The 26,785-nt window shown below is 51.3% G+C and overlaps 1 protein-coding gene across 1 annotated transcript in view; it reads right to left on the bottom strand.

Annotated features, from left to right (window-relative positions):
- Nucleotides 1-24,676, bottom strand: part of LOC144502798 (nuclear receptor corepressor 2-like) — a 171,257-nt gene extending 146,581 nt beyond the window's left edge. Inside the window, 6 exon segments of the mRNA XM_078227084.1 lie at nt 2,661-2,759; nt 13,103-13,157; nt 14,123-14,301; nt 20,757-20,850; nt 21,823-21,995; nt 24,616-24,676. Coding sequence (XP_078083210.1) covers nt 2,661-2,759; nt 13,103-13,157; nt 14,123-14,301; nt 20,757-20,850; nt 21,823-21,995; nt 24,616-24,672 — 657 coding nt within the window. The 5' untranslated portion in view covers nt 24,673-24,676.
- Nucleotides 24,677-26,785: the final 2,109 nt, after the last annotated feature.

Here is a 26,785-nt window from a genome sequence, read left to right as displayed (position 1 = left end):
TCCCCTTCATAAATCCATGCTGACTCTGTCTGATCCTGCCACTGCTTTCTAAATGCTTCACTATAAAGTCCTTGATAACGCATTCGAGAATTTTCTCCACTACCGATGTTAGGCTTACTGGTCTATAATTCCCTGTTTTCTCTCAACTCCCTTTTTGAATATTGGAGTGACATTCGCTACCCTCCAATCTGCAGGGACTGTTCCAGAGTCTATAGAATCCTGGAAGATGGCCACCAATGCATCCACTATTTCTCGAGCCACTTCCTTAAGTACTCTGGGCTGTAGATTATCAGGCCCTGGGGATTTATCCACCTTCAATCCCATCAATTTTCCCAGAACCAGTTCTCTGCTAATATTGATCTCCCTCAGTTCTTCCCTCTCACTAAATCTTGCATTCTCCAACATTTCTGGCATTTGATTTGTGTCCTCTTTTATAAAGACAGACCAAAGTATGTTTTCAGTTGCTCGGCCATTTCTTTGTCCCCTACTATACATTCCCCCCTTTCTGTCTGTAGGGGACATGCACTTGCCTTCACCAACCTCTTTCTCTTCACGTATCTATAGAAACTCTGGGTCAGTCTTTATGTTCCCTGCAAGCTTACTTTCGTACTGTAGTTTCCCCTTCTTAATCAATCCCTTGGTCCTTCTTTGCTGAATTCTAAACTGCTCCCAATCCTCAGACCTATTATTATTCTTGGCCAATCTGTATGCTTCTTCCTTGGATCGGATACTCTAATTTCCTTTGTAAGCCATGGATTGACCCTCTTCCCCATTCTGCTTTTGTGCCAGACAGGAATAAACAGTTGCTGCAGTTTCCCCGTGTGTTTCTTGAATGTTTGTCATTGCCCATCCACTGTCATCCCTTTAAGTAACTCTCCCCAATCTATAAAGGACAACTCACGCCTCATATCCTCATGGTTTCCTTTATTAAGATTCAGCACCCGAGTCTCCGAATCAACTACTTCACTCTCCATCTTGATAAAAAATTCTATCATGTTATGATCGTTCATCCCAAGGGGTCTCGTACAGCTAGATTGGCAATGATTCCCTTCTCATTACATGGTACCCAGTCTAAGATGGTCTGCTCTCTAGTTGGTTCCTCTGCATATTGGTCAAGAAAACCATCCCGTATACTCTCCAGGAATCCCCCCTCATTTTTCTGAACTCCAGCTAAAACAATCCTAACCTAGTCAATCTCTCCTCATTTGTCAGTCCCGCCATCCCTGGAATCAGCCTGGTAAACCTTCGCTGCACTCTCTCGAGAACAAGAACATCCTTCCTCAGAAAAGGAGACCAAAACTGCACACAATACTCTCGGTGTGGCCTCACCAAGGCCCTGTATAATTGCAACAACACATCCCTGCTCCTGTACTCGAATCCTCTCGCAATGAAGGCCAGCATGCCATTTGCCTTCTTTACCGCCTGCTGCACCTGCTGTTTACCTTCAGCGACTGGTGCACAAGGACACCCAGGTCCCGCTGCACACTCCCCTCTCCCAATTTACAGCCATTCAGATAATAATCCGTCTTCCTATTATTGCTACCAAGTGAATAACCTCACATTTATCCACATTATACTGCATCTGCCATGCAGATACCCACTCACTCAACCTGTCCAAATCACGCTGAAGCATCTCTGCATCCTCCTCACAGCTCACCCTCCCACCCAACTTTGTTTAAGTTTATTAATTAGAGTCACAAGTAGGCTTACATTAACACTGCAATGAAGTTACTGTGAAAATCCCCTAGTCGCTGCACTCCGGCGCCTGTTTGGGTACACCGAGGGAGAATTTAGCATGGTCAATGCACCCAACCTGCACATCTTTCAGGCTGTGGGAGGAAACTGGAGCACCCGGGGGAAACCCACGCAGACACGGGGAGAACGTGCAGATACAGACAATGACCTAAGCTGGGAACCCTGGTCCCTGGCACTGTGAGGCAGCAGTGCTAACCATTGTGCCACCGTGCCGCCCTTTAATTATATAATTAATGTATATTGTCAATAGCTGGGGTCCCCGCACTGATCCCTGCAATTTCCCACTCGTCACTGCCTGCCGCTTAGAAAATGACCCATTTATTCCTACTCTTTGTTTCCTCTCTGCAACCAGTTTTCTATCCATCTCAATACACTTCCCCCAATCCCATGCGCTGTAATTTTACACACTAATCTCTTTTGTGGAACTTTGTTGAAATCCTTCTGAAAGTCCAAATAAACCATTGGCTCCCCCTCATCAACTCTACTCGTTACATCCTGCAAGAATTTCACTAGATTTGTCAAGCGCGATTTCCCTTTCATAAATCCATGTTTAGTCTCAACTCTGTCCAATCTTGCCACTATTTTCCAAGTGTTTTGCTGTGACATTTTCCCCACTACCGACGCAGGCTGACTGGTCTAAATAATTTTCTGCTCTCTCTCCCTTGCTAATAGCACTGTGGGTGTACCTACACCTGTGGTGGTTCAAGAAGGCAGCTCACCAGCACCTCCACAAGGGCAGTGAGGGATGGGAAGTAAATGCTGGGATAGCCAGCGACACCCATGTCACAGGAGTGAATTTAAAAATTCAATATGGAAAAGCTGACTCCCCTGTTGGAAAAGTCAGTGAGTAGAAATGGGTTTGCTGTCCCAGCGGGGCAGATGTTGGGTCGCTCTCTCTCTCTCACCTGGTTCCGTCCCCGGCGCCGATAGTTTCGCCTCAGCTGGGCTTTGTAATTCTCACTCTTCTTCGAGAGATAATAATACAGGACGCAGTCAGCAACATTCTGCAACCGCAAGAGAAAGCAGGAGAGATCGTCAGGATACACTGACACAAACTGCACAGTCTGATCCCAGTCACACTGTAACCTCACACACGGCACTGTCTGATCCCACTGTAACCTCACACACGGCACTGACTGATCCCAGTCACACTGTAACCTCACACACTGCACTGTCTGATCCCAGTCACACTGTAACCTCACACACGGCACTGACTGATCCCAGTCACACTGTAACCTCACAAACTGCACAGTCTGATCCCAGTCACACTGTAACCTCACACACTGCACTGTCTGACCCCAGTCACACTGTAACCTCACACACTGCACTGACTGATCCCAGTCACACTGTAACCTCACACACTGCACTGACTGACCCCAGTCACACTGTAACCTCACACACGGCACTGACTGATCCCAGTCACACTGTAACCTCACACACTGCACTGTGTGATCCCAGTCACACTGTAACCTCACACACTGCACTGTCTGATCCCAGTCACACTGTAACCTCACAGACTGCACTGACTGATCCCAGTCACACTGTAACCTCACACACTGCACTGACTGATCCCAGTCACACTGTAACCTCACACACTGCACTGTGTGATCCCAGTCACACTGTAACCTCACACACGGCACTGACTGATCCCAGTCACACTGTAACCTCACACACTGCACTGTGTGATCCCAGTCACACTGTAACCTCACACACGGCACTGACTGATCCCAGTCACACTGTAACCTCACACACGGCACTGACTGATCCCAGTCACACTGTAACCTCACACACTGCACTGACTGATCCCAGTCACACTGTAACCTCACACACTGCACTGTGTGATCCCAGTCACACTGTAACCTCACACACTGCACTGACTGATCCCAGTCACACTGTAACCTCACACACTGCACTGTCTGATCCCAGTCACACTGTAACCTCACACACTGCACTGTGTGATCCCAGTCACACTGTAACCTCACACACGGCACTGTCTGATCCCAGTCACACTGTAACCTCACACACGGCACTGTCTGATCCCAGTCACACTGTAACCTCACACACTGCACTGTCTGATCCCAGTCACACTGTAACCTCACACACTGCACTGAGTGATCCCAGTCACACTGTAACCTCACACACTGCACTGTCTGATCCTAGTCACACTGTAACCTCACACACGGCACTGACTGATCCCAGTCACACTGTAACCTCACACACTGCACTGTGTGATCCCAGTCACACTGTAACCTCACACACGGCACTGACTGATCCCAGTCACACTGTAACCTCACACACTGCACTGTGTGATCCCAGTCACACTGTAACCTCACACACTGCACTGTCTGATCCCAGTCACACTGTAACCTCACACACGGCACTGACTGATCCCAGTCACACTGTAACCTCACACACTGCACTGTGTGATCCCAGTCACACTGTAACCTCACACACGGCACTGTCTGATCCCAGTCACACTGTAACCTCACACACGGCACTGTCTGATCCCAGTCACACTGTAACCTCACACACTGCACTGTCTGATCCCAGTCACACTGTAACCTCACACACTGCACTGTCTGATCCCAGTCACACTGTAACCTCACACACGGCACTGTCTGATCCCAGTCACACTGTAACCTCACACACTGCACTGTGTGATCCCAGTCACACTGTAACCTCACACACGGCACTGTCTGATCCCAGTCACACTGTAACCTCACACACTGCACTGTCTGATCCCAGTCACACTGTAACCTCACACACTGCACTGCCTGATCACACTGTAACCTCACACACTGCACTGTCTGATCACACTGTAACCTCACACACTGCACTGACTGATCCCAGTCACACTGTAACCTCACACACGGCACTGTCTGACCCCAGTCACACTGTAACCTCACACACTGCACTGTCTGATCACACTGTAACCTCACACACTGCACTGTGTGATCCCAGTCACACTGTAACCTCACACACGGCACTGTCTGATCCCAGTCACACTGTAACCTCACACACGGCACAGTCTGATCCCAGTCACACTGTAACCTCACACACTGCACTGTCTGATCACACTGTAACCTCACACACTGCACTGTGTGATCCCAGTCACACTGTAACCTCACACACGGCACAGTCTGACCCCAGTCACACTGTAACCTCACACACGGCACTGTCTGATCCCAGTCACACTGTAACCTCACACACGGCACAGTCTGATCCCAGTCACACTGTAACCTCACACACGGCACTGTCTGATCACACTGTAACCTCACACACTGCACTGTCTGATCCCAGTCACACTGTAACCTCACACACGGCACTGTCTGATCACACTGTAACCTCACACACGGCACTGTCTGATCACACTGTAACCTCACACACGGCACTGACTGATCCCAGTCACACTGTAACCTCACACACTGCACTGTCTGATCCCAGTCACACTGTAACCTCACACACGGCACTGTCTGATCACACTGTAACCTCACACACTGCACTGTGATCCCAGTCACACTGTAACCTCACACACGGCACTGACTGATCCCAGTCACACTGTAACCTCACACACTGCACTGACTGATCCCAGTCACACTGTAACCTCACAGACTGCACTGTCTGATCCCAGTCACACTGTAACCTCACACACGGCACTGACTGATCCCAGTCACACTGTAACCTCACACACTGCACTGTGTGATCCCAGTCACACTGTAACCTCACACACTGCACTGTGTGATCCCAGTCACACTGTAACCTCACACACGGCACTGTCTGATCCCAGTCACACTGTAACCTCACACACTGCACTGTCTGATCCCAGTCACACTGTAACCTCACACACTGCACTGCCTGATCACACTGTAACCTCACACACGGCACTGTCTGATCACACTGTAACCTCACACACTGCACTGACTGATCCCAGTCACACTGTAACCTCACACACGGCACTGTCTGACCCCAGTCACACTGTAACCTCACACACTGCACTGTCTGATCACACTGTAACCTCACACACTGCACTGTGTGATCCCAGTCACACTGTAACCTCACACACTGCACTGACTGATCCCAGTCACACTGTAACCTCACACACTGCACTGACTGATCCCAGTCACACTGTAACCTCACAGACTGCACTGTCTGATCCCAGTCACACTGTAACCTCACACACGGCACTGACTGATCCCAGTCACACTGTAACCTCACACACTGCACTGTGTGATCCCAGTCACACTGTAACCTCACACACGGCACTGTCTGATCCCAGTCACACTGTAACCTCACACACTGCACTGTCTGATCCCAGTCACACTGTAACCTCACACACTGCACTGCCTGATCACACTGTAACCTCACACACGGCACTATCTGATCACACTGTAACCTCACACACTGCACTGACTGATCCCAGTCACACTGTAACCTCACACACGGCACTGTCTGACCCCAGTCACACTGTAACCTCACACACTGCACGGTCTGATCACACTGTAACCTCACACACTGCACTGTGTGATCCCAGTCACACTGTAACCTCACACACGGCACTGTCTGATCCCAGTCACACTGTAACCTCACACACGGCACAGTCTGATCCCAGTCACACTGTAACCTCACACACTGCACTGTCTGATCACACTGTAACCTCACACACTGCACTGTGTGATCCCAGTCACACTGTAACCTCACACACGGCACAGTCTGACCCCAGTCACACTGTAACCTCACACACGGCACTGTCTGATCCCAGTCACACTGTAACCTCACACACGGCACAGTCTGATCCCAGTCACACTGTAACCTCACACACTGCACTGTCTGATCCCAGTCACACTGTAACCTCACACACGGCACAGTCTGACCCCAGTCACACTGTAACCTCACACACTGCACTGTCTGATCACACTGTAACCTCACACACTGCACAGTCTGATCCCAGTCACACTGTAACCTCACACACGGCACTGTCTGATCCCAGTCACACTGTAACCTCACACACGGCACTGACTGATCCCAGTCACACTGTAACCTCACACACGGCACTATCTGATCACACTGTAACCTCACACACGGCACTGTCTGACCCCAGTCACACTGTAACCTCACACACGGCACTGACTGATCCCAGTCACACTGTAACCTCACACACGGCACTGTCTGATCCCAGTCACACTGTAACCTCACACACTGCACTGACTGATCCCAGTCACACTGTAACCTCACACACGGCACTATCTGATCACACTGTAACCTCACACACGGCACAGTCTGATCCCAGTCACACTGTAACCTCACACACGGCACTGTCTGATCCCAGTCACACTGTAACCTCACACACTGCACTGACTGATCCCAGTCACACTGTAACCTCACACACGGCACTATCTGATCACACTGTAACCTCACACACGGCACAGTCTGATCCCAGTCACACTGTAACCTCACACACGGCACAGTCTGATCCCAGTCACACTGTAACCTCACACACTGCACTGACTGATCCCAGTCACACTGTAACCTCACACACGGCACTATCTGATCACACTGTAACCTCACACACGGCACAGTCTGATCCCAGTCACACTGTAACCTCACACACGGCACTGACTGATCCCAGTCACACTGTAACCTCACACACTGCACTGTCTGATCCCAGTCACACTGTAACCTCACACACTGCACTGTCTGATCACACTGTAACCTCACACACTGCACTGTCTGACCCCAGTCACACTGTAACCTCACACACTGCACTGACTGATCCCAGTCACACTGTAACCTCACACACTGCACTGTCTGACCCCAGTCACACTGTAACCTCACACACTGCACTGTCTGACCCCAGTCACACTGTAACCTCACACACTGCACTGTCTGATCCCAGTCACACTGTAACCTCACACACTGCACTGTGTGATCCCAGTCACACTGTAACCTCACACACGGCACTGACTGATCCCAGTCACACTGTAACCTCACACACTGCACTGTCTGATCCCAGTCACACTGTAACCTCACACACGGCACTGTCTGATCACACTGTAACCTCACACACTGCACTGTGATCCCAGTCACACTGTAACCTCACACACGGCACTGACTGATCCCAGTCACACTGTAACCTCACACACTGCACTGTCTGATCCCAGTCACACTGTAACCTCACACACGGCACTGACTGATCCCAGTCACACTGTAACCTCACACACGGCACTGTCTGATCCCAGTCACACTGTAACCTCACACACGGCACTGTCTGATCCCAGTCACACTGTAACCTCACACACTGCACTGTCTGATCCCAGTCACACTGTAACCTCACACACGGCACTGACTGATCCCAGTCACACTGTAACCTCACACACGGCACTGTCTGATCCCAGTCACACTGTAACCTCACACACTGCACTGTCTGATCCCAGTCACACTGTAACCTCACACACTGCACTGCCTGATCACACTGTAACCTCACACACGGCACTGTCTGATCACACTGTAACCTCACACACTGCACTGACTGATCCCAGTCACACTGTAACCTCACACACGGCACTGTCTGACCCCAGTCACACTGTAACCTCACACACTGCACTGTCTGATCACACTGTAACCTCACACACTGCACTGTGTGATCCCAGTCACACTGTAACCTCACACACGGCACTGTCTGATCCCAGTCACACTGTAACCTCACACACGGCACAGTCTGATCCCAGTCACACTGTAACCTCACACACTGCACTGTCTGATCACACTGTAACCTCACACACTGCACTGTGTGATCCCAGTCACACTGTAACCTCACACACGGCACAGTCTGACCCCAGTCACACTGTAACCTCACACACGGCACTGTCTGATCCCAGTCACACTGTAACCTCACACACGGCACAGTCTGATCCCAGTCACACTGTAACCTCACACACTGCACTGTCTGATCCCAGTCACACTGTAACCTCACACACGGCACAGTCTGACCCCAGTCACACTGTAACCTCACACACTGCACTGTCTGATCACGCTGTAAACTCACACACTGCACAGTCTGATCCCAGTCACACTGTAACCTCACACACGGCACTGTCTGATCCCAGTCACACTGTAACCTCACACACGGCACTGACTGATCCCAGTCACACTGTAACCTCACACACGGCACTATCTGATCACAGTCACACTGTAACCTCACACACGGCACTGTCTGATCCCAGTCACACTGTAACCTCACACACGGCACTGTCTGACGCCAGTCACACTGTAACCTCACACACGGCACTGACTGATCCCAGTCACACTGTAACCTCACACACTGCACTGACTGATCCCAGTCACACTGTAACCTCACACACGGCACTATCTGATCACACTGTAACCTCACACACGGCACAGTCTGATCCCAGTCACACTGTAACCTCACACACGGCACTGACTGATCCCAGTCACACTGTAACCTCACACACTGCACTGTCTGATCCCAGTCACACTGTAACCTCACACACTGCACTGTCTGATCACACTGTAACATCACACACGGCACTGTCTGACCCCAGTCACACTGTAACCTCACACACTGCACTGACTGATCCCAGTCACACTGTAACCTCACACACTGCACTGTCTGATCCCAGTCACACTGTAACCTCACACACTGCACTGTGTGATCCCAGTCACACTGTAACCTCACACACTGCACTGTCTGACCCCAGTCACACTGTAACCTCACACACGGCACTGACTGATCCCAGTCACACTGTAACCTCACACACTGCACTGTGTGATCCCAGTCACACTGTAACCTCACACACTGCACTGTCTGACCCCAGTCACACTGTAACCTCACACACTGCACTGTCTGATCCCAGTCACACTGTAACCTCACACACGGCACTGTCTGATCCCAGTCACACTGTAACCTCACACACGGCACTGTCTGATCCCAGTCACACTGTAACCTCACACACGGCACTGACTGATCCCAGTCACACTGTAACCTCACACACGGCACTATCTGATCACACTGTAACCTCACACACGGCACTATCTGATCACACTGTAACCTCACACACGGCACTATCTGATCACACTGTAACCTCACACACGGCACTATCTGATCACACTGTAACCTCACACACGGCACTATCTGATCACACTGTAACCTCACACACTGCACTGTCTGACCCCAGTCACACTGTAACCTCACACACGGCACTGACTGATCCCAGTCACACTGTAACCTCACAGACTGCACTGTCTGACCCCAGTCACACTGTAACCTCACACACTGCACTGTCTGATCCCAGTCACACTGTAACCTCACACACGGCACTGTCTGATCCCAGTCACAGTGTAACCTCACACACGGCACTGTCTGATCCCAGTCACACTGTAACCTCACACACGGCACTGTCTGATCCCAGTCACACTGTAACCTCACAGACTGCACTGTCTGACCCCAGTCACACTGTAACCTCACACACTGCACTGTCTGATCCCAGTCACACTGTAACCTCACACACTGCACTGTCTGATCCCAGTCACACTGTAACCTCACACACGGCACTGTCTGATCCCAGTCACACTGTAACCTCACACACGGCACTGTCTGATCCCAGTCACACTGTAACCTCACACACGGCACTGTCTGATCCCAGTCACACTGTAACCTCACACACGGCACTGTCTGATCCCAGTCACACTGTAACCTCACAGACTGCACTGTCTGACCCCAGTCACACTGTAACCTCACACACTGCACTGTCTGATCCCAGTCACACTGTAACCTCACACACGGCACTGTCTGATCCCAGTCACACTGTAACCTCACACACGGCACTGTCTGATCCCAGTCACACTGTAACCTCACACACGGCACTGTCTGATCCCAGTCACACTGTAACCTCACACACTGCACTGTCTGATCCCAGTCACACTGTAACCTCACACACGGCACTGTCTGATCCCAGTCACACTGTAACCTCACACACGGCACTGTCTGATCCCAGTCACACTGTAACCTCACACACGGCACTGTCTGATCCCAGTCACACTGTAACCTCACAGACTGCACTGTCTGACCCCAGTCGCACTGTAACCTCACACACGGCACTGACTGATCCCAGTCACACTGTAACCTCACACACGGCACTGTCTGATCCCAGTCACACTGTAACCTCACACACGGCACTGTCTGATCACACTGTAACCTCACACACGGCACTGTCTGATCCCAGTCACACTGTAACCTCACACACGGCACTGTCTGATCCCAGTCACACTGTAACCTCACACACTGCACAGTCTGATCCCAGTCACACTGTAACCTCACACACGGCACTGTCTGATCACACTGTAACCTCACACACTGCACAGTCTGATCCCAGTCACACTGTAACCTCACACACTGCACTGTCTGATCCCAGTCACACTGTAACCTCACACACTGCACTGTCTGATCCCAGTCACACTGTAACCTCACACACTGCACTGTCTGATCACAGTCACACTGTAACCTCACACACTGCACTGTCTGATCACAGTCACACTGTAACCTCACACACTGCACTGTCTGATCACAGTCACACTGTAACCTCACACACTGCACAGTCTGATCCCAGTCACACTGTAACCTCACACACGGCACTGTCTGATCCCAGTCACACTGTAACCTCACACACTGCACTGTCTGATCCCAGTCACACTGTAACCTCACACACTGCACTGTCTGATCACACTGTAACCTCACACACGGCACAGTCTGATCCCAGTCACACTGTAACCTCACACACTGCACTGACTGATCCCAGTCACACTGTAACCTCACACACTGCACTGCCTGATCACAGTCACACTGTAACCTCACACACTGCACTGTCTGATCCCAGTCACACTGTAACCTCACACACTGCACTGTCTGATCCCAGTCACACTGTAACCTCACACACTGCACTGCCTGATCCCAGTCACACTGTAACCTCACACACTGCACTGACTGATCCCAGTCACACTGTAACCTCACACACTGCACTGCCTGATCACACTGTAACCTCACACACTGCAACCTCACACACTGCACTGCCTGATCCCAGTCACACTGTAACCTCACACACTGCACTGTCTGATCCCAGTCACACTGTAACCTCACACACTGCACTGTCTGATCCCAGTCACACTGTAACCTCACACACTGCACTGCCTGATCACACTGTAACCTCACACACTGCACTGTCTGATCCCAGTCACACTGTAACCTCACACACTGCACTGTCTGATCCCAGTCACACTGTAACCTCACACACTGCACTGTCTGATCACACTGTAACCTCACACACTGCACAGTCTGATCCCAGTCACACTGTAACCTCACACACTGCACAGTCTGATCCCAGTCACACTGTAACCTCACACACGGCACTGACTGATCCCAGTCACACTGTAACCTCACACACGGCACTATCTGATCACACTGTAACCTCACACACGGCACTGACTGATCCCAGTCACACTGTAACCTCACACACTGCACTGTCTGATCCCAGTCACACTGTAACCTCACACACTGCACTGTCTGATCCCAGTCACACTGTAACCTCACACACTGCACTGTCTGATCCCAGTCACACTGTAACCTCACACACTGCACTGACTGATCCCAGTCACACTGTAACCTCACACACTGCACTGTCTGATCCCAGTCACACTGTAACCTCACACACTGCACTGTCTGATCCCAGTCACACTGTAACCTCACACACTGCACTGTCTGATCCCAGTCACACTGTAACCTCACACACTGCACTGACTGATCCCAGTCACACTGTAACCTCACACACTGCACTGTCTGATCCCAGTCACACTGTAACCTCACACACTGCACTGTGTGATCCCAGTCACACTGTAACCTCACACACTGCACTGACTGATCCCAGTCACACTGTAACCTCACACACTGCACTGTCTGACCCCAGTCACACTGTAACCTCACACACTGCACTGACTGATCCCAGTCACACTGTAACCTCACACACTGCACTGTCTGACCCCAGTCACACTGTAACCTCACACACTGCACTGTCTGACCCCAGTCACACTGTAACCTCACACACTGCACTGACTGATCCCAGTCACACTGTAACCTCACACACTGCACTGTCTGACCCCAGTCACACTGTAACCTCACACACTGCACTGACTGATCCCAGTCACACTGTAACCTCACACACTGCACTGTCTGACCCCAGTCACACTGTAACCTCACACACTGCACTGTCTGATCTTTATCTTATTCCAATCCTTATCACAAATGGAATGAAAGACTGAATTAAACTCAATTCCTGTTTACCTTTCTGTGCAGGAATGTTGTTAGGTGTCCAAAATTCTTTGGATGCTGAATGAACCTGAGGGGAGAGTGATTGCAATTAGGATCAATGCAGAGTTCACCATTCCAGCATCATCCCGAACTCCCCGTCTTTGATAAGCTGCCCTCTGGCTGTCCCACCTCTCTCCCTCCGCGCTCACACACTCCCCCTCTACAACCCCCAGCACAATTAGTTTGTACCACGCACGCACGCACGCACACGTGTGTCTGACAGTAAACACAGCGGTTCCCACAGCGACGGGGAGGAAGGTTTCGGGATGATTTCGCTGAGTTTCTCCAGCCGCTCCCTGGACCTGTCCCGGGAAAGTGCCGCCCATCTGCTCAGCCAATCACAGGCTGGGTCCACCTGACAACCCATGTGTGGTAAACCACTGTTAGCTTATTGCCTGTGTGTGAGTGACATGTCTGGACACGTCCCTGCCGGCCCTGCCCGGGACTCCTCCCCCCCCGGTCCAGGTATAAAGGCGACTGTTCCCCACCCCCCTGCCTCAGTCTGGACCAGTTCATCGGCATGGGGGTGCTCCAAGTCTTTTGCTAATAAAAGCCTATTTGTTCTTGCACACAAACTAGTCTTTGTTCGATTGATGGTGCATCAATATGCACAGGTAAAGGTTAAAGGTCAGGTCCTGAGAGCAGAGAGCACCAGACAGGAGTGAGGGAGAGAGAGAGGGAGAGAGAGTGAGGGGAGGGAGAGAAAGAGTGAGTGGGCGTAAGCCAGGCTCTTTCCCAGTCTTTTCTGAAATGCGCCCCCCCCCCCCCCAAAACCACCCCCACCCAAAACAACCCACCCACCCCCCCGACAAGCCCGATATAAACAAACTACTTTGAACCATCACCAATCTACGACATCAACCTGGTTTGGTCAGGGGTCTGGGGGTCAGAGGTTAGGGGTCTGGGGTCAGAGGTGAGGGGTCTGGGATCAGAGGTTAGGGGTCTGGGGTCAGAGGTTAGGGGTCTGGGGTCAGAGTGATTATTCATCCTCACTTCTCTCTGAAGAGCTCTTTCTCCTCATCCTGCCAGTGATTCAGAAACTGCCGCTCTTTGTAAACCTTCATGGGATCTTCCATCAGGCCGTTCATGTTGATAAACCGAACGCGCTGCTGTTCAGCATCAAACATCATCGGGGGCACAACAGCCAATTGTCGCATCTGCTTCTCAATGTTCTGCAGGGAAGAGAAATCAATATCTCAGTGTCCGGAATGACACTCACACAGTGAGGAATGTGGGAATGACAGGAACACAGTGAGGAATGTGGGAATGACACTCACAGTGAGGAATGTGGGAATGACACTAAAACAGTGAGGAATGTGGAATGACACTGACACAGTGAGGAATGTGGGAATGCTAACACAGTGAGGAATGTGGGAATGACATTAACAGAGTGAGGAATGGGGGAATGACATGAACACAGTGAGGAATGTGGGAATGACATTAACACAGTGAGGAATGTGGGAATGACACTGACACAGTGAGGAATGTGGGAATGCTAACACAGTGAGGAATGTGGGAATGACACTGACACAGTGAGGAATGTGGGAATGCTAACACAGTGAGGAATGTGGGAATGACATTAACAGAGTGAGGAATGTGGGAATGACACTGACACAGTGAGGAATGTGGGAATGCTAACACAGTGAGGAATGTGGGAATGACATTAACAGAGTGAGGAATGTGGGAATGACATTGACACAGTGAGGAATGTGGGAATGACACTGACACAGTGAGGAATGTGGGAATGACATTAACAGAGTGAGGAATGTGGGAATGACACTGACACAGTGAGGAATGTGGGAATGACACTGACACAGTGAGGAATGTGGGAATGACACTGACAGTGAGGAATGTGGGAATGACACTGACACAGTGAGGAATGTGGGAATGACACTGACACAGTGAGGAATGTGGGAATGACATTAACACAGTGAGGAATGTGGGAATGACACTGACACAGTGAGGAATGTGGGAATGACACTGACACAGTGAGGAATGTGGGAATGACATTAACACAGTGAGGAATGTGGGAATGACACTGACACAGTGAGGAATGTGGGAATGACACTAACACAGTGAGGAATGTGGGAATGACACTGACACAGTGAGGAATGTGGGAATGACACTAACGCAGTGAGGAATGTGGGAATGACACTGACAGTGAGGAACGTGGGAATGACACTGACACAGTGAGGAATGTGGGAATGACACTAACGCAGTGAGGAATGTGGGAATGACACTGACACAGTGAGGAATGTGGGAATGACATTAACAGAGTGAGGAATATGGGAATGACACTGACACAGTGAGGAATGTGGGAATGACACTGACACAGTGAGGAATGTGGGAATGACATTAACACAGTGAGGAATGTGGGAATGACACTGACACAGTGAGGAATGTGGGAATGACACTGACACAGTGAGGAATGTGGGAATGACACTAACGCAGTGAGGAATGTGGGAATGACACTGACAGTGAGGAACGTGGGAATGACACTGACACAGTGAGGAATGTGGGAATGACACTAACGCAGTGAGGAATGTGGGAATGACACTGACACAGTGAGGAATGTGGGAATGACATTAACAGAGTGAGGAATATGGGAATGACACTGACACAGTGAGGAATGTGGGAATGACACTGACACAGTGAGGAATGTGGGAATGACATTAACACAGTGAGGAATGTGGGAATGACACTGACACAGTGAGGAATGTGGGAATGACACTGACACAGTGAGGAATGTGGGAATGACATTAACAGAGTGATGAATGTGGGAATGACATTAACAGAGTGAGGAATGTGGGAATGTCATGAACACAGTGAGGAATGTGGGAATGACACAAACACAGTGAGGAATGTGGGAATGACACTGACACAGTGAGGAATGTGGGAATGCTAACACAGTGAGGAATGTGGGAATGACACTGACACAGTGAGGAATGTGGGAATGACACTGACACAGTGAGGAATGTGGGAATGACATTAACACAGTGAGGAATGTGGGAATGACACTGACACAGTGAGGAATGTGGGAATGCTAACACAGTGAGGAATGTGGGAATGCTAACACAGTGAGGAATGTGGGAATGACATTAACAGAGTGAGGAATGTGGGAATGACAGTAACACAGTGAGGAATGTGGGAATGACAGTAACACAGTGAGGAATGTGGGAATGACAGTAACACAGTGAGGAATGTGGGAATGACACTAACACAGTGAGGAATGTGGGAATGCTAACACAGTGAGGAATGTGGGAATGACACTAACACAGTGAGGAATGTGGGAATGCTAACACAGTGAGGAATGTGGGAATGACAGGAACACAGTGAGGAATGTGGGAATGACAGGAACACAGTGAGGAATGTGGGAATGACATTAACAAAGTGAGGAATGTGGGAATGACACTAACACAGTGAGGATTGTGGGAATGACACTAACGCAGTGAGGAATGTGGGAATGACACTGACACAGTGAGGAATGTGGGAATGACATTAACAGAGTGAGGAATGTGGGAATGACACTGACACAGTGAGGAATGTGGGAATGACACTGACACAGTGAGGAATGTGGGAATGACATTAACACAGTGAGGAATGTGGGAATGACACTGACACAGTGAGGAATGTGGGAATGACACTGACACAGTGGGGAATGTGGGAATGACATTAACAGAGTGAGGAATGTGGGAATGACATTAACAGAGTGAGGAATGTGGGAATGACATGAACAGAGTGAGGAATGTGGGAATGACACAAACACAGTGAGGAAAGTGGGAATGACACAAACACAGTGAGGAAAGTGGGAATGACACTGACACAGTGAGGAATGTGGGAATGCTAACACAGTGAGGAATGTGGGAATGACACTGACACAGTGAGGAATGTGGGAATGACACTAACACAGTGAGGAATGTGGGAATGACACTAACACAGTGAGGAATGTGGGAATGACATTAACACGGTGAGGAATGTGGGAATGACACTGACACAGTGAGGAATGTGGGAATGCTAACACAGTGAGGAATGTGGGAATGACACTAAAACAGTGAGGAATGTGGGAATGACACTAACACAGTGAGGAATGTGGGAATGACACTAACACAGTGAGGAATGTGGGAATGCTAACACGGTGAGGAATGTGGGAATGACAGGAAACACAGTGAGGAATGTGGGAATGACAGGAACACAGTGAGGAATGTGGGAATGACACTAACACAGTGAGGAATGTGGGAATGACATTAACACAGTGAGGAATGTGGGAATGACACTAACAGTGAGGATTGTGGGAATGACACTAACACAGTGAGGATTGTGGGAATGACGCTAACACAGTGAGGAATGTGGGAATGACGCTAACACAGTGAGGAATGTGGGAATGACGGTAACACAGTGAGGAATGTGGGAATGACGCTAACACAGTGAGGAATGTGGGAATGACACTAACACAGTGAGGAGTGTGGGAATGACACTAACACAGTGAGGAGTGTGGGAATGACACTGACACAGTGAGGATTGTGGGAATGATATTAACAGAGTGAGGAATGTGGGAATGACACTAACACAGTGAGCATTGTGGGAATGACATTAACAGAGTGAGGAATGTGGGAATGACACTAACACAGTGAGGAATGTGGGAATGACACTAACACAGTGAGGAATGTGGGAATGACGCTAACACAGTGAGGAATGTGGGAATGACGCTAACACAGTGAGGAATGTGGGAATGACATTAACATAGTGAGGAATGTGGGAATGACACTGACACAGTGAGGAATGTGGGAATGACACTAACGCAGTGAGGAATGTGGGAATGACACTAACACAGTGAGGAATGTGGGAATGACACTAACACAGTGAGGAATGTGGGAATGACATTAACACAGTGAGGAATGTGGGAATGACATTAACACAGTGAGGAATGTGGGAATGACATTAACACAGTGAGGAGCGTGGGAATGACATTAACACAGTGAGGATTACAAAGAACAATACAGCACAGGAACAGACCCTTCGGCCCTCCAAGCCCGCGCTGCTCCCTGGTCCAAACTGGACCATTCTTTTGTATCCCTCCATTCCCACTCCGTTCATGTGGCTATCTGGATAAGTCTTAAACGTTCCCAGTGTGTCCGCCTCCACCACCTTGCCCGGCAGCGCATTCCAGGCCCCCACCACCCTCTGTGTAAAATAGTCCTTCTGATATCCATGTTAAACCTCCCCCCCCCTCACCTTGAACCTATGACCCCTCATGAACGTCACAACCGATCTGGGAAAAAGCTTCCCACCGTTCACCCTATCTATGCCTTTCATAATTTTATACACCTCTATTAGGTCACCTCTCATCCTCCATCTTTCCAGTGAGAACAACCCCAGTTTACCCAATCTCTCCTCATAACTAAGCCCCTCCATACCAGGCAACATCCTGGTAAACCTCCTCTGCACTCTCTCCAAAGCCTCCACGTCCTTCTGGTAGTGTGGCGACCAGAACTGGGCGCAGTATTCCAAATGCGGCCGAACCAACGTTCTATACATCTGCAACATCAGACCCCAACTTTTATACTCTATGCCCCGTCCTATAAAGGCAAGCATGCCATATGCCTTCTTCACCGCCTTCTCCACCTGTGACGTCACGTTCAAGGATCTGTGGACTTGCACACCCAGGTCCCTCTGCGTATCTACACCCTTTATGGTTCTGCCATTGTGGGAATGACACTGACACAGTGAGGAAGGTGGGAATGACACTCACACAGTGAGGAATGTGGGAATGACACTAACACAGTGAGGAATGTGGGAATGACATGAACACAGTGAGGAATGTGGGAATGACACTAACACAGTGCGGATTGTGGGAATGATACTAACACAGTGAGGATTGTGGGAATGACATGAACAGAGTGAGGATTGTGGGAATGATACTAACACAATAAGGAATTTTGGAAGGAAACTAACACACTGAGGAATTTGGGAATGACACTAACACAGTGAGGAATGTGGGAATGACACTAACACAATAAGGAATTTTGGAAGGAAACTAACACAGTGAGGAATTTGGGAATGGCACTAACACAATGAGGAATGTGGGAAAGACACTAACACAGTGAGGAATGTGGGAATGACACTGACACAGTGAGGAATGTGGGAATGACATGAACAGAGTGAGGAATGTGGGAATGACACTAACACAGCGAGGAATGTGGGAATGACACTAACACAGTGAGGAATGTGGGAATGACACTAACACAGTGAGGAATGTGGGAATGACATGAACAGAGTGAGGAATGTGGGAATGACACTAACACAGCGAGGAATGTGGGAATGACATTAACACAGTGAGGAATTTGGGAATGACACTAACACAGCGAGGAATGTGGGAATGACACTAACACAGTGAGGAATTTTGGAATGATGTTATGTGTGTGAATATCAGTTGAGAAGTTGCTGCGTGCTCAATGTTGGAAAATGCTCAGTCTCAGAACTGAGAAGACTCGCTGTGCATTGATTGGAGGCCATTTCTGCACTGCAGGTTACAGTTCATCACTTCCCAATACCCTTTCCCATTGGGGGAGGCCAAATGGATCTTTCCTCATTGCCCTGGTGTTGGTGTGGTTTTGGACGGGACCCGTGTTGCCAACTCTGTTCGAGAGCCCAGCGGGGGGGTCCAGCGGAGCAGCACCCACTCAAACCCCCCCATCCACTCAGTCTCCTCCTCCAGAAAGGCAGCTGCCCTCATTGTGTGGAGCCCGCTGCTGCCTGATTGGCTGCATTGGGATCTATACAAACTGTCGACGGGGACAGACTGAACCGAGAGGGAGATTACGGGGAGCTTTTCTGAAACTTGTAAAAATTTGTGCACATTATTGTGTTATCATTCTGTCCACGTTGAGTTTGAGGTTCCCACAGGCTCCTCAATGTCCATTCCCACAAATTCTCCCAAAATCTGTTTCGCCTGAAACTGCCAAACACATCGATTCAGGAATCACTTATTTCAGCAAATGCCTTTCCCTCCCTCAGTGTGATCACCCCCAGGACTTGCAGGGAAATCAGTGATTGACCTCCCTGTAGGCCTTGTTAAATACGAGCTCTCTGGGGATTGGTAATTACCTCATCAGGTAGAGCTCGTATACCGAGCCCTGTATAAAGCAAGCCCCTGAGTGGGTCCATCACTGCATTGTCCCAGTTGGGTCCTTTTTGTGTTCACCGCAGGTTTGTGGTTCTGCTTTACTTTATTTTGTGCTTTACAGCTAACTCCCAGACTTATTCTACTCAGAATTTTCAATCTTTGTCGAAACTCATAAATGAAAACATTCAAAGAGAGTAAGGAAAGATTTGTTTTGGGCCTTTGATTTATTGTTGCAGTGCCGGGGCGATTAACCTTTGACCCCTGGCCAATGGAGGGTTAGGACACATCGGTGGGAGATTCGAACTTGCTCTGTGCCCACACTGCTGAGAGGGGGAGCTGGACATCGAGTGGTCCTCGCTGGCAAACACCCGTACAGAGCTCTCGGCTGCAAGCTCTACAATCTCCAATCATTCCTGTCCCCTGGGACTATAGACACAACCTGTGACAAATCCCTAGGGAATGGCAGAGGTCAGAAATTGGGATATCAGAAAAGTGAAAACTCACCTCTTGTTCTGAAAGTCCGTCGATAATCTCGGAGATCTCGTGTTCACTCCGAGCTATAGTTGCAGAGAAATTGGAACCTCTCTGTCCCCCTCTGCTGAAAAAAAACACCACAGCAAAAGTAAACCTCATATCCAGCTGGCTCTCCGAGATCCACGGCAGACAGACTGCCCAGGGCTGTTTATTGCATTGAAATGTTCTCTAAACTGACACCTTCTCACAGCTGTTTCTGTTCCCATGTGGACAAAGCAAAGGCAAAGTCTGTCAAACAAGATTATCCTCTATCCACTGAAACCTGGAAACTCACCTAATATCCAAAATCCTTTTCCACATGATCCTGAAGCCAGCAAAACATCCCAAATCTTCAAATCCACTGCCCCCCCCCCTCCCCCATTGTCAAAACATATTCCGAGCTCCAATCCATTCACCACGAGGATAATGAGTGAAACATTCTCACTCAGTGCTGAGTGTGTGGATTTTGCCATGTTTAGTATTGAATAGCAGTTGTCAATCTCTTACTAAAATCACCCAGGATACAAACAGGTCTCAGAGATTAGACAACACTAATGTTTAACACTAATGTTAAACCTGGTTTAGTTTGGAATGAGTAAAATATTTTGGTTTATTAAAGGCTTCTTCCCCCCTCAGCAGAAATCCTTGTTAAAGTGTTATAACCGTGAATCCGAGTTATCAGGTTACACTCCACTTATATCCGGAACTGAAAAGATCTGTTCCTAATGCTGGAAGATGAAGAAATCTTTAAAGTGAAGATTTGTTTGTGTTGGTGTGAAATATTCAGCGATGACTCTGCAGTCAACTCATCTCATCCCAGTTCCATGTATGGAGTTTGTGTAAAGGGTGGCACGGTGACACAGTGGTCAGCACTGCTGCCTCACAGCACCAGGGACTCGGGTTCGATTCCTGGCTTGGGTCACTGTCTGTGTGGAGTCTTCATGTTCCCATTTGATTCCAGTTCTATGTTTGGAGCTTGTGTAATGGATTAAGGGACATTTCAGGCAAGTTCTTGTTTTGAACAGTGAACACTAAACGTTTTCTGAATGTTTTGTACCTCTGCATACGTTCCTGCAGCTCCCGCTGTTTGCGGATCTCTGGAAACTGACGCTCGTAGTATTCCCGCACCTTGTTTTCCTTCGCCCGTCGCCTTGGGTTATTCTCAATCCGTTCAACCTTTTTTTCCCAAGCTTCCATCAGTTGGTCATAGCGTTGGCAGAACTTCTGTTCCTGTAAAAGGACGAAAGGACAGAAGTCAGGACAATCCTCTCACTCAATTCAGCTCAACAAACAACCACTCACATAACCACGGAGAGTACTGTCTCTGTTTGGGGCTCTTTCCATCAAAGCTATTCCCTCCCTCCCTCTCTCACCCTCACTCAAGTTCTCCCTCCCTCGGCCACTCACCCACTCACTCATCCACTCACTCCCTCACTCGCTCACTCCCTCCCTCACCCGCTCACTCCCTCCCTCACCCGCTCACTCCCTCCCTCACCCGCTCACTCCCTCCCTCACCCGCTCACTCCCTCCCTCACCCGCTCACTCCCTCCCTCACCCGCTCACTCCCTCCCTCACCCGCTCACTCCCTCCCTCACCCGCTCACTCCCTCCCTCACCCGCTCACTCCCTCCCTCACCCGCTCACTCCCTCCCTCACCCGCTCACTCCCTCCCTCACCCGCTCACCAATTCGCTGAAAAGCCCTGTGTGTTGTGAAGAGAGGGAGATTTCCTCTGCCAATGGAACACATTGTCCAGGCAGAGAATCCATTTCCACATCTCATCTCCAACAGGGCAGAGCCTGGAGCCAATCAGACATGTCCCTGAGCTGGAATGTCCTTTTTATAAACCTAAACCAATTTTGAAGAATAAATGTTTCCTTTCTTTCCTCTTCCAATTCCCAGCAGGCAGTGAAAAAGGCAACTGGTCTGTTAGCCTTCATTGCGAGAGGTTTCGAGTACAGGAGCAGGGATGTGTTGTCGCAATTACACAGGGCCTTGGTGAGGCCACACCGAGAGTATTGTGTGCAGTTTTGGTCTCCTTTTCTGAGGAAGGATGTTCTTGCTTTAGAGGGAGTTCAGCGAAGGTTTACCAGACTGATTCTGGGGATGGTGGGACTAACGTACAAGGAGAGATTAGGTCGGTTAGGATTATATTCGCTGGCGTTTAGAAGAATGAGTGGGGATCTCACAGAAACCTATAAAATTCTAACAGGACTAGATAGGGTAGATGCAGGAAGGAACTGAAAGAGAAATGCTGGAAAATCTCAGCAGGTCTGGCAGCATTTGAAAGGAGAGAAAAGAGCTGACGTTTCGAGTCCAGATGACCCTTTGTCAAAGCTTGAAGACTCAAAAGGGCCGGATGACCTCCTCCTGCTCCTATTTTCTCTGCTTCTATGATTCTATAACACCATCTCTCTATCTCCTGATTCCTCTCGCTGTCTTCCTGACTCACATTGGGTAAAAGAGGAGGTTTTCACCCCCTGTCCAGTAAACAGTGCAGTGAAATCCACATGACTGTAGTGATTATCATAGTTCTTGCTCAACAACAACAACCACAGGTCGTGAGTTCAAATCTCACCACAGCCATGAACTCAACAAAGTGATCACATGGTGGATCAAGTAACCAATGAAATTGCTGGGATAATGTCCAGTGACATTATCACCGGCCCACAAGCTCCTTTCTTCCACCTAATCCTCTTTCTACAGGTTGCTGCTCTGAGAAAGATTCAATTCCCCGGTGTGGGGTTATGGGGAAAGGGCCTGGGTGGGATTGTGGTCGGTGCAGACTCAATGGGCCGAATGGCCTCCTTCTGCACTGTCGGGATTCCATGATTTGAATGGTTCAGGAACAGTCCAGAATCACAAAGGTCACAGTGAAGGTTTTTGCTTTAAAGTTTTTGAAGTTTCCTCCTGTGGGACGTCTCGGCTCAGATCCAGAGAAAGGGCGGGGATTGGGCAGATTCCAAAAGGATTGAATGTCAGCGTCAGCGCTGGCCGACAAGCTGGGACACGGAGAGGCCTCCCTGGGGAGTGGCTTCCTGACCCGCTCTGACACTCGTCATTATCCATTCACGGGCGTCGCTGGCTGGGCCAGCATTTATTGCCCATCCCTAACTCCCCTTCAGAAGGTGGGGGTGAGCTGCCTTCCTGACCCGCTGCTGTCTGTGAGGTGTAGGTACACCCACAGTGCTGTTAGGGAGGGTGTTCCAGGATTTTGACCCAGTGACAGTGAAGGAACGGGGATATATTTCCGAGTCAGGATGGTGAGTGGCTCGGAGGGGAACCTCTGGGTGCTGGTGTTCCCAGGTATCTGCTGCTCCTGTCCTTCTAGATGGTCGAGGTTGTGAGTTTGGAAGGTGCTGTCTAAGGAGCCTTGGTGAGTTGCTGCAGTGCATCTTATCGATGGTACACACGGCTGCCACTGAGTGTCGGTGGCGGAGGGAGTGAATGTTTGTGGACGGGGTAGCAATCAAGCGGGCTGCTTTTTCAAACACAGCTATATCAGGCACTCGACCCCAACACTGACCTTTCACCCCATCCTGACCCGACCCCCATTGACTTCTCTCCCCACCTCCACCCCCTAAACTGGTCCCTCCCCCACCCTGAAGTACAGCCAGATGTTGAGTTGGGCATGGGGGAAATGCTCACGACAGGGAGGCTAATTGAATCACTCCATCCATCAGTGAGCAGAGACACACTGGGCTGAATGGCCTTCTGGACTGTTCTGTCCAGTGATCCTTCCTCGCCGTCTGGACTTTGGCTTCCAGATTGCAAAAACTGGAATTATTTGGGAAATGAGACAAGAACCAAAAGGCAAATAAATAAGAAATCAGAGTTGGGAATTGAACTTACCCACTGTTTCCGAGCGTGATTCCTTCGTTTGAAAAACAAAATCAGCTTCTTCCTCATCCCTTGGTTTCTGAAATATGAGAAAAATGTAAAAGTTTGATTGCTGCCAACAGCCAATCATGGAGCCATAATTAAACTGGAAATCTGCAGTCTTCCCGCCTCATTCACGATTCAGATCTTCACCGGAAGATTCAGGTCAACACCCGCCATCTATTCAAGCCCTTCAATGGCCAAATACTGAGCACTTTAGGCTCTCGTCCCACCGCCATTGGTTATAATCCTCAGGAGGAGGGCCAATCACCAAGGGGATGCACAACAGCAGAAACCAAGCGGCCAGTTTGTCATCATCCGGGGTGGGGGTGTGAGGGGTGGGTGTGAGGGGGGGTGTGTGGGGGGGTGTGTGGGGGAGTGGGGTGGGAGGGTGTGTGGGGGGGTGTGTGGGGGGGTATGTGGGGGGTGTGGGGAGTGGGGTGGGAGGGTGTGTGGGGGGTGTGTGGGGGGGTGTGGGGCGTGGTGTGGGGGTGTGTGGGGGGGCTGTGGGGGGATGGGGGGGCTGTGGGGGGAAGGGGGGGCTGTGGGGGATGTGGGGAGGGTGTGAGGGGGGTGTGGGGAGTGGGGTGAGAGGGTGTGAGATGGGATGTGGGGCAGGGTGTGGGGAGGGTGTGAGGGGGGGTGTGTGGGGGGGTGTGGGGGGGTGTGGGGGGGTGTGGGGGGGTGTGGGGGGGTGTGGGGGGGTGTGGGGGGGTGTGGGGGGTGTGGGGGGGTGTGGGGGTGTGGGGGTGGGGGGTGTGGGGGGGTGTGGGGGGGGTGTGGGGGGGTGTGGGGGGGGTGTGGGGTGGGGTGTGAGGGGGGTGTGAGGGGGGTGTGAGGGGGGTGTGAGGGGGGTGTGAGGGGGGTGTGAGGGGGGTGTGAGGGTGGTGTGAGGGTGTGTGAGGGTGGTGTGAGGGTGGTGTGAGGGTGGTGTGAGGGTGGTGTGGGGTGGGGTGTGAGGGGGGTGTGAGGGGGTGTGAGGGGGGTGTGAGGGGGGTGTGAGGGGGGTGTGAGTGGGGTGTGAGGGGGGTGTGAGGGGGGGTGTGAGTGGGGTGTGAGGGGGGGTGTGGTGTGAGGGGGGGTGTGAGGGGGGTGTGAGGGGGGTGTGAGGGGGGTGTGAGGGGGGGTGTGAGGGGGGGTGTGAGGGGGGGTGTGAGGGGGGGTGTGAGGGGGGGTGTGAGGGGGGGTGTGAGGGGGGGTGTGAGGGGGGGTGTGAGGGGGGGTGTGAGGGGGGGTGTGAGGGGGGGTGTGAGGGGGGGTGTGAGGGGGGTGTGAGGGGGGGTGTGGGGGGGGTGTGGGGGGGGTGTGGGGGGGGGGGGGTGGGGGTGGGGGGGGGTGTGGGGGGGGTGTGGGGGGGGGTGGGGGGGGGTGTGGGGGGGGGTGTGGGGGGGGTGTGTGTGGGGGGGGGTGGGGGGTGTGGGGGGGGTGTGGGGGGGGGGGGGTGTGGGGGGGGGGGTGGGGTGGGGGGGTGTGGGGGGGGGTGTGGGGGGGTGTGGGGGGGGGGTGTGGGGGGGTGTGTGGGGGTGTGGGGGGGGGGTGTGGGGGGGGGTGTGGGGGGTGGTGGGGGTGGGGGGGGGGGGGGGTGGGGGGGGGTGTGGGGGGGGTGTGGGGGGGGTGGGGGGGGGTGTGGGGGGGGGTGTGGGGGGAAACAAGTGGGGGGACGTGGGGGGGACGTGGGGGGAGTGGGGGGGACGTGGGGGGGCTGTGGGGGGGATGTGGGGGGGATGTGGGGGTGTGGAGGGGATGTGGAGGGGATGTGGGGGGGGGAGGTGTGGGGGGGAGGGTGTGGGGGGGTGGGGTGGGGAGGGTGTGGGGGGTGGGGTGGGAGGGTGTGGGGGGGGGGGTGGGGGGTAGGGTGGGGGGGGTGGGGTGGGGGGGTAGGGTGTGGGGAGGGTGGGGTGGGGAGGGGGGGTGGGGTGGGGAGGGGTGGTCCACCAGAGGGGCTCAATACCTTTACCAGGGATTTGGCGTTGGTGGAGGCTCTGTGAGTCACCTGCTCTGCCATTGCTGCTGATCCACCTGCAGTCCCACTCCCCATTGCCCCCAGAACACAAAACCCAACCCCCGTATGACTGACCTGTGGCCTGAGTCACTGAGATCCTCTCCTGACCTTCCGACAATGACCACCACCTGCACTGTGGCA

The sequence above is a fragment of the Mustelus asterias genome, chromosome 13 (genome assembly GCF_964213995.1).
Source record: "Mustelus asterias chromosome 13, sMusAst1.hap1.1, whole genome shotgun sequence".
Classification (NCBI taxonomy): Eukaryota; Metazoa; Chordata; class Chondrichthyes; order Carcharhiniformes; family Triakidae; genus Mustelus; species Mustelus asterias.
Note: the sequence above shows the minus strand (reverse complement) of the source record. Positions and strands in the feature narration are given on the sequence as shown.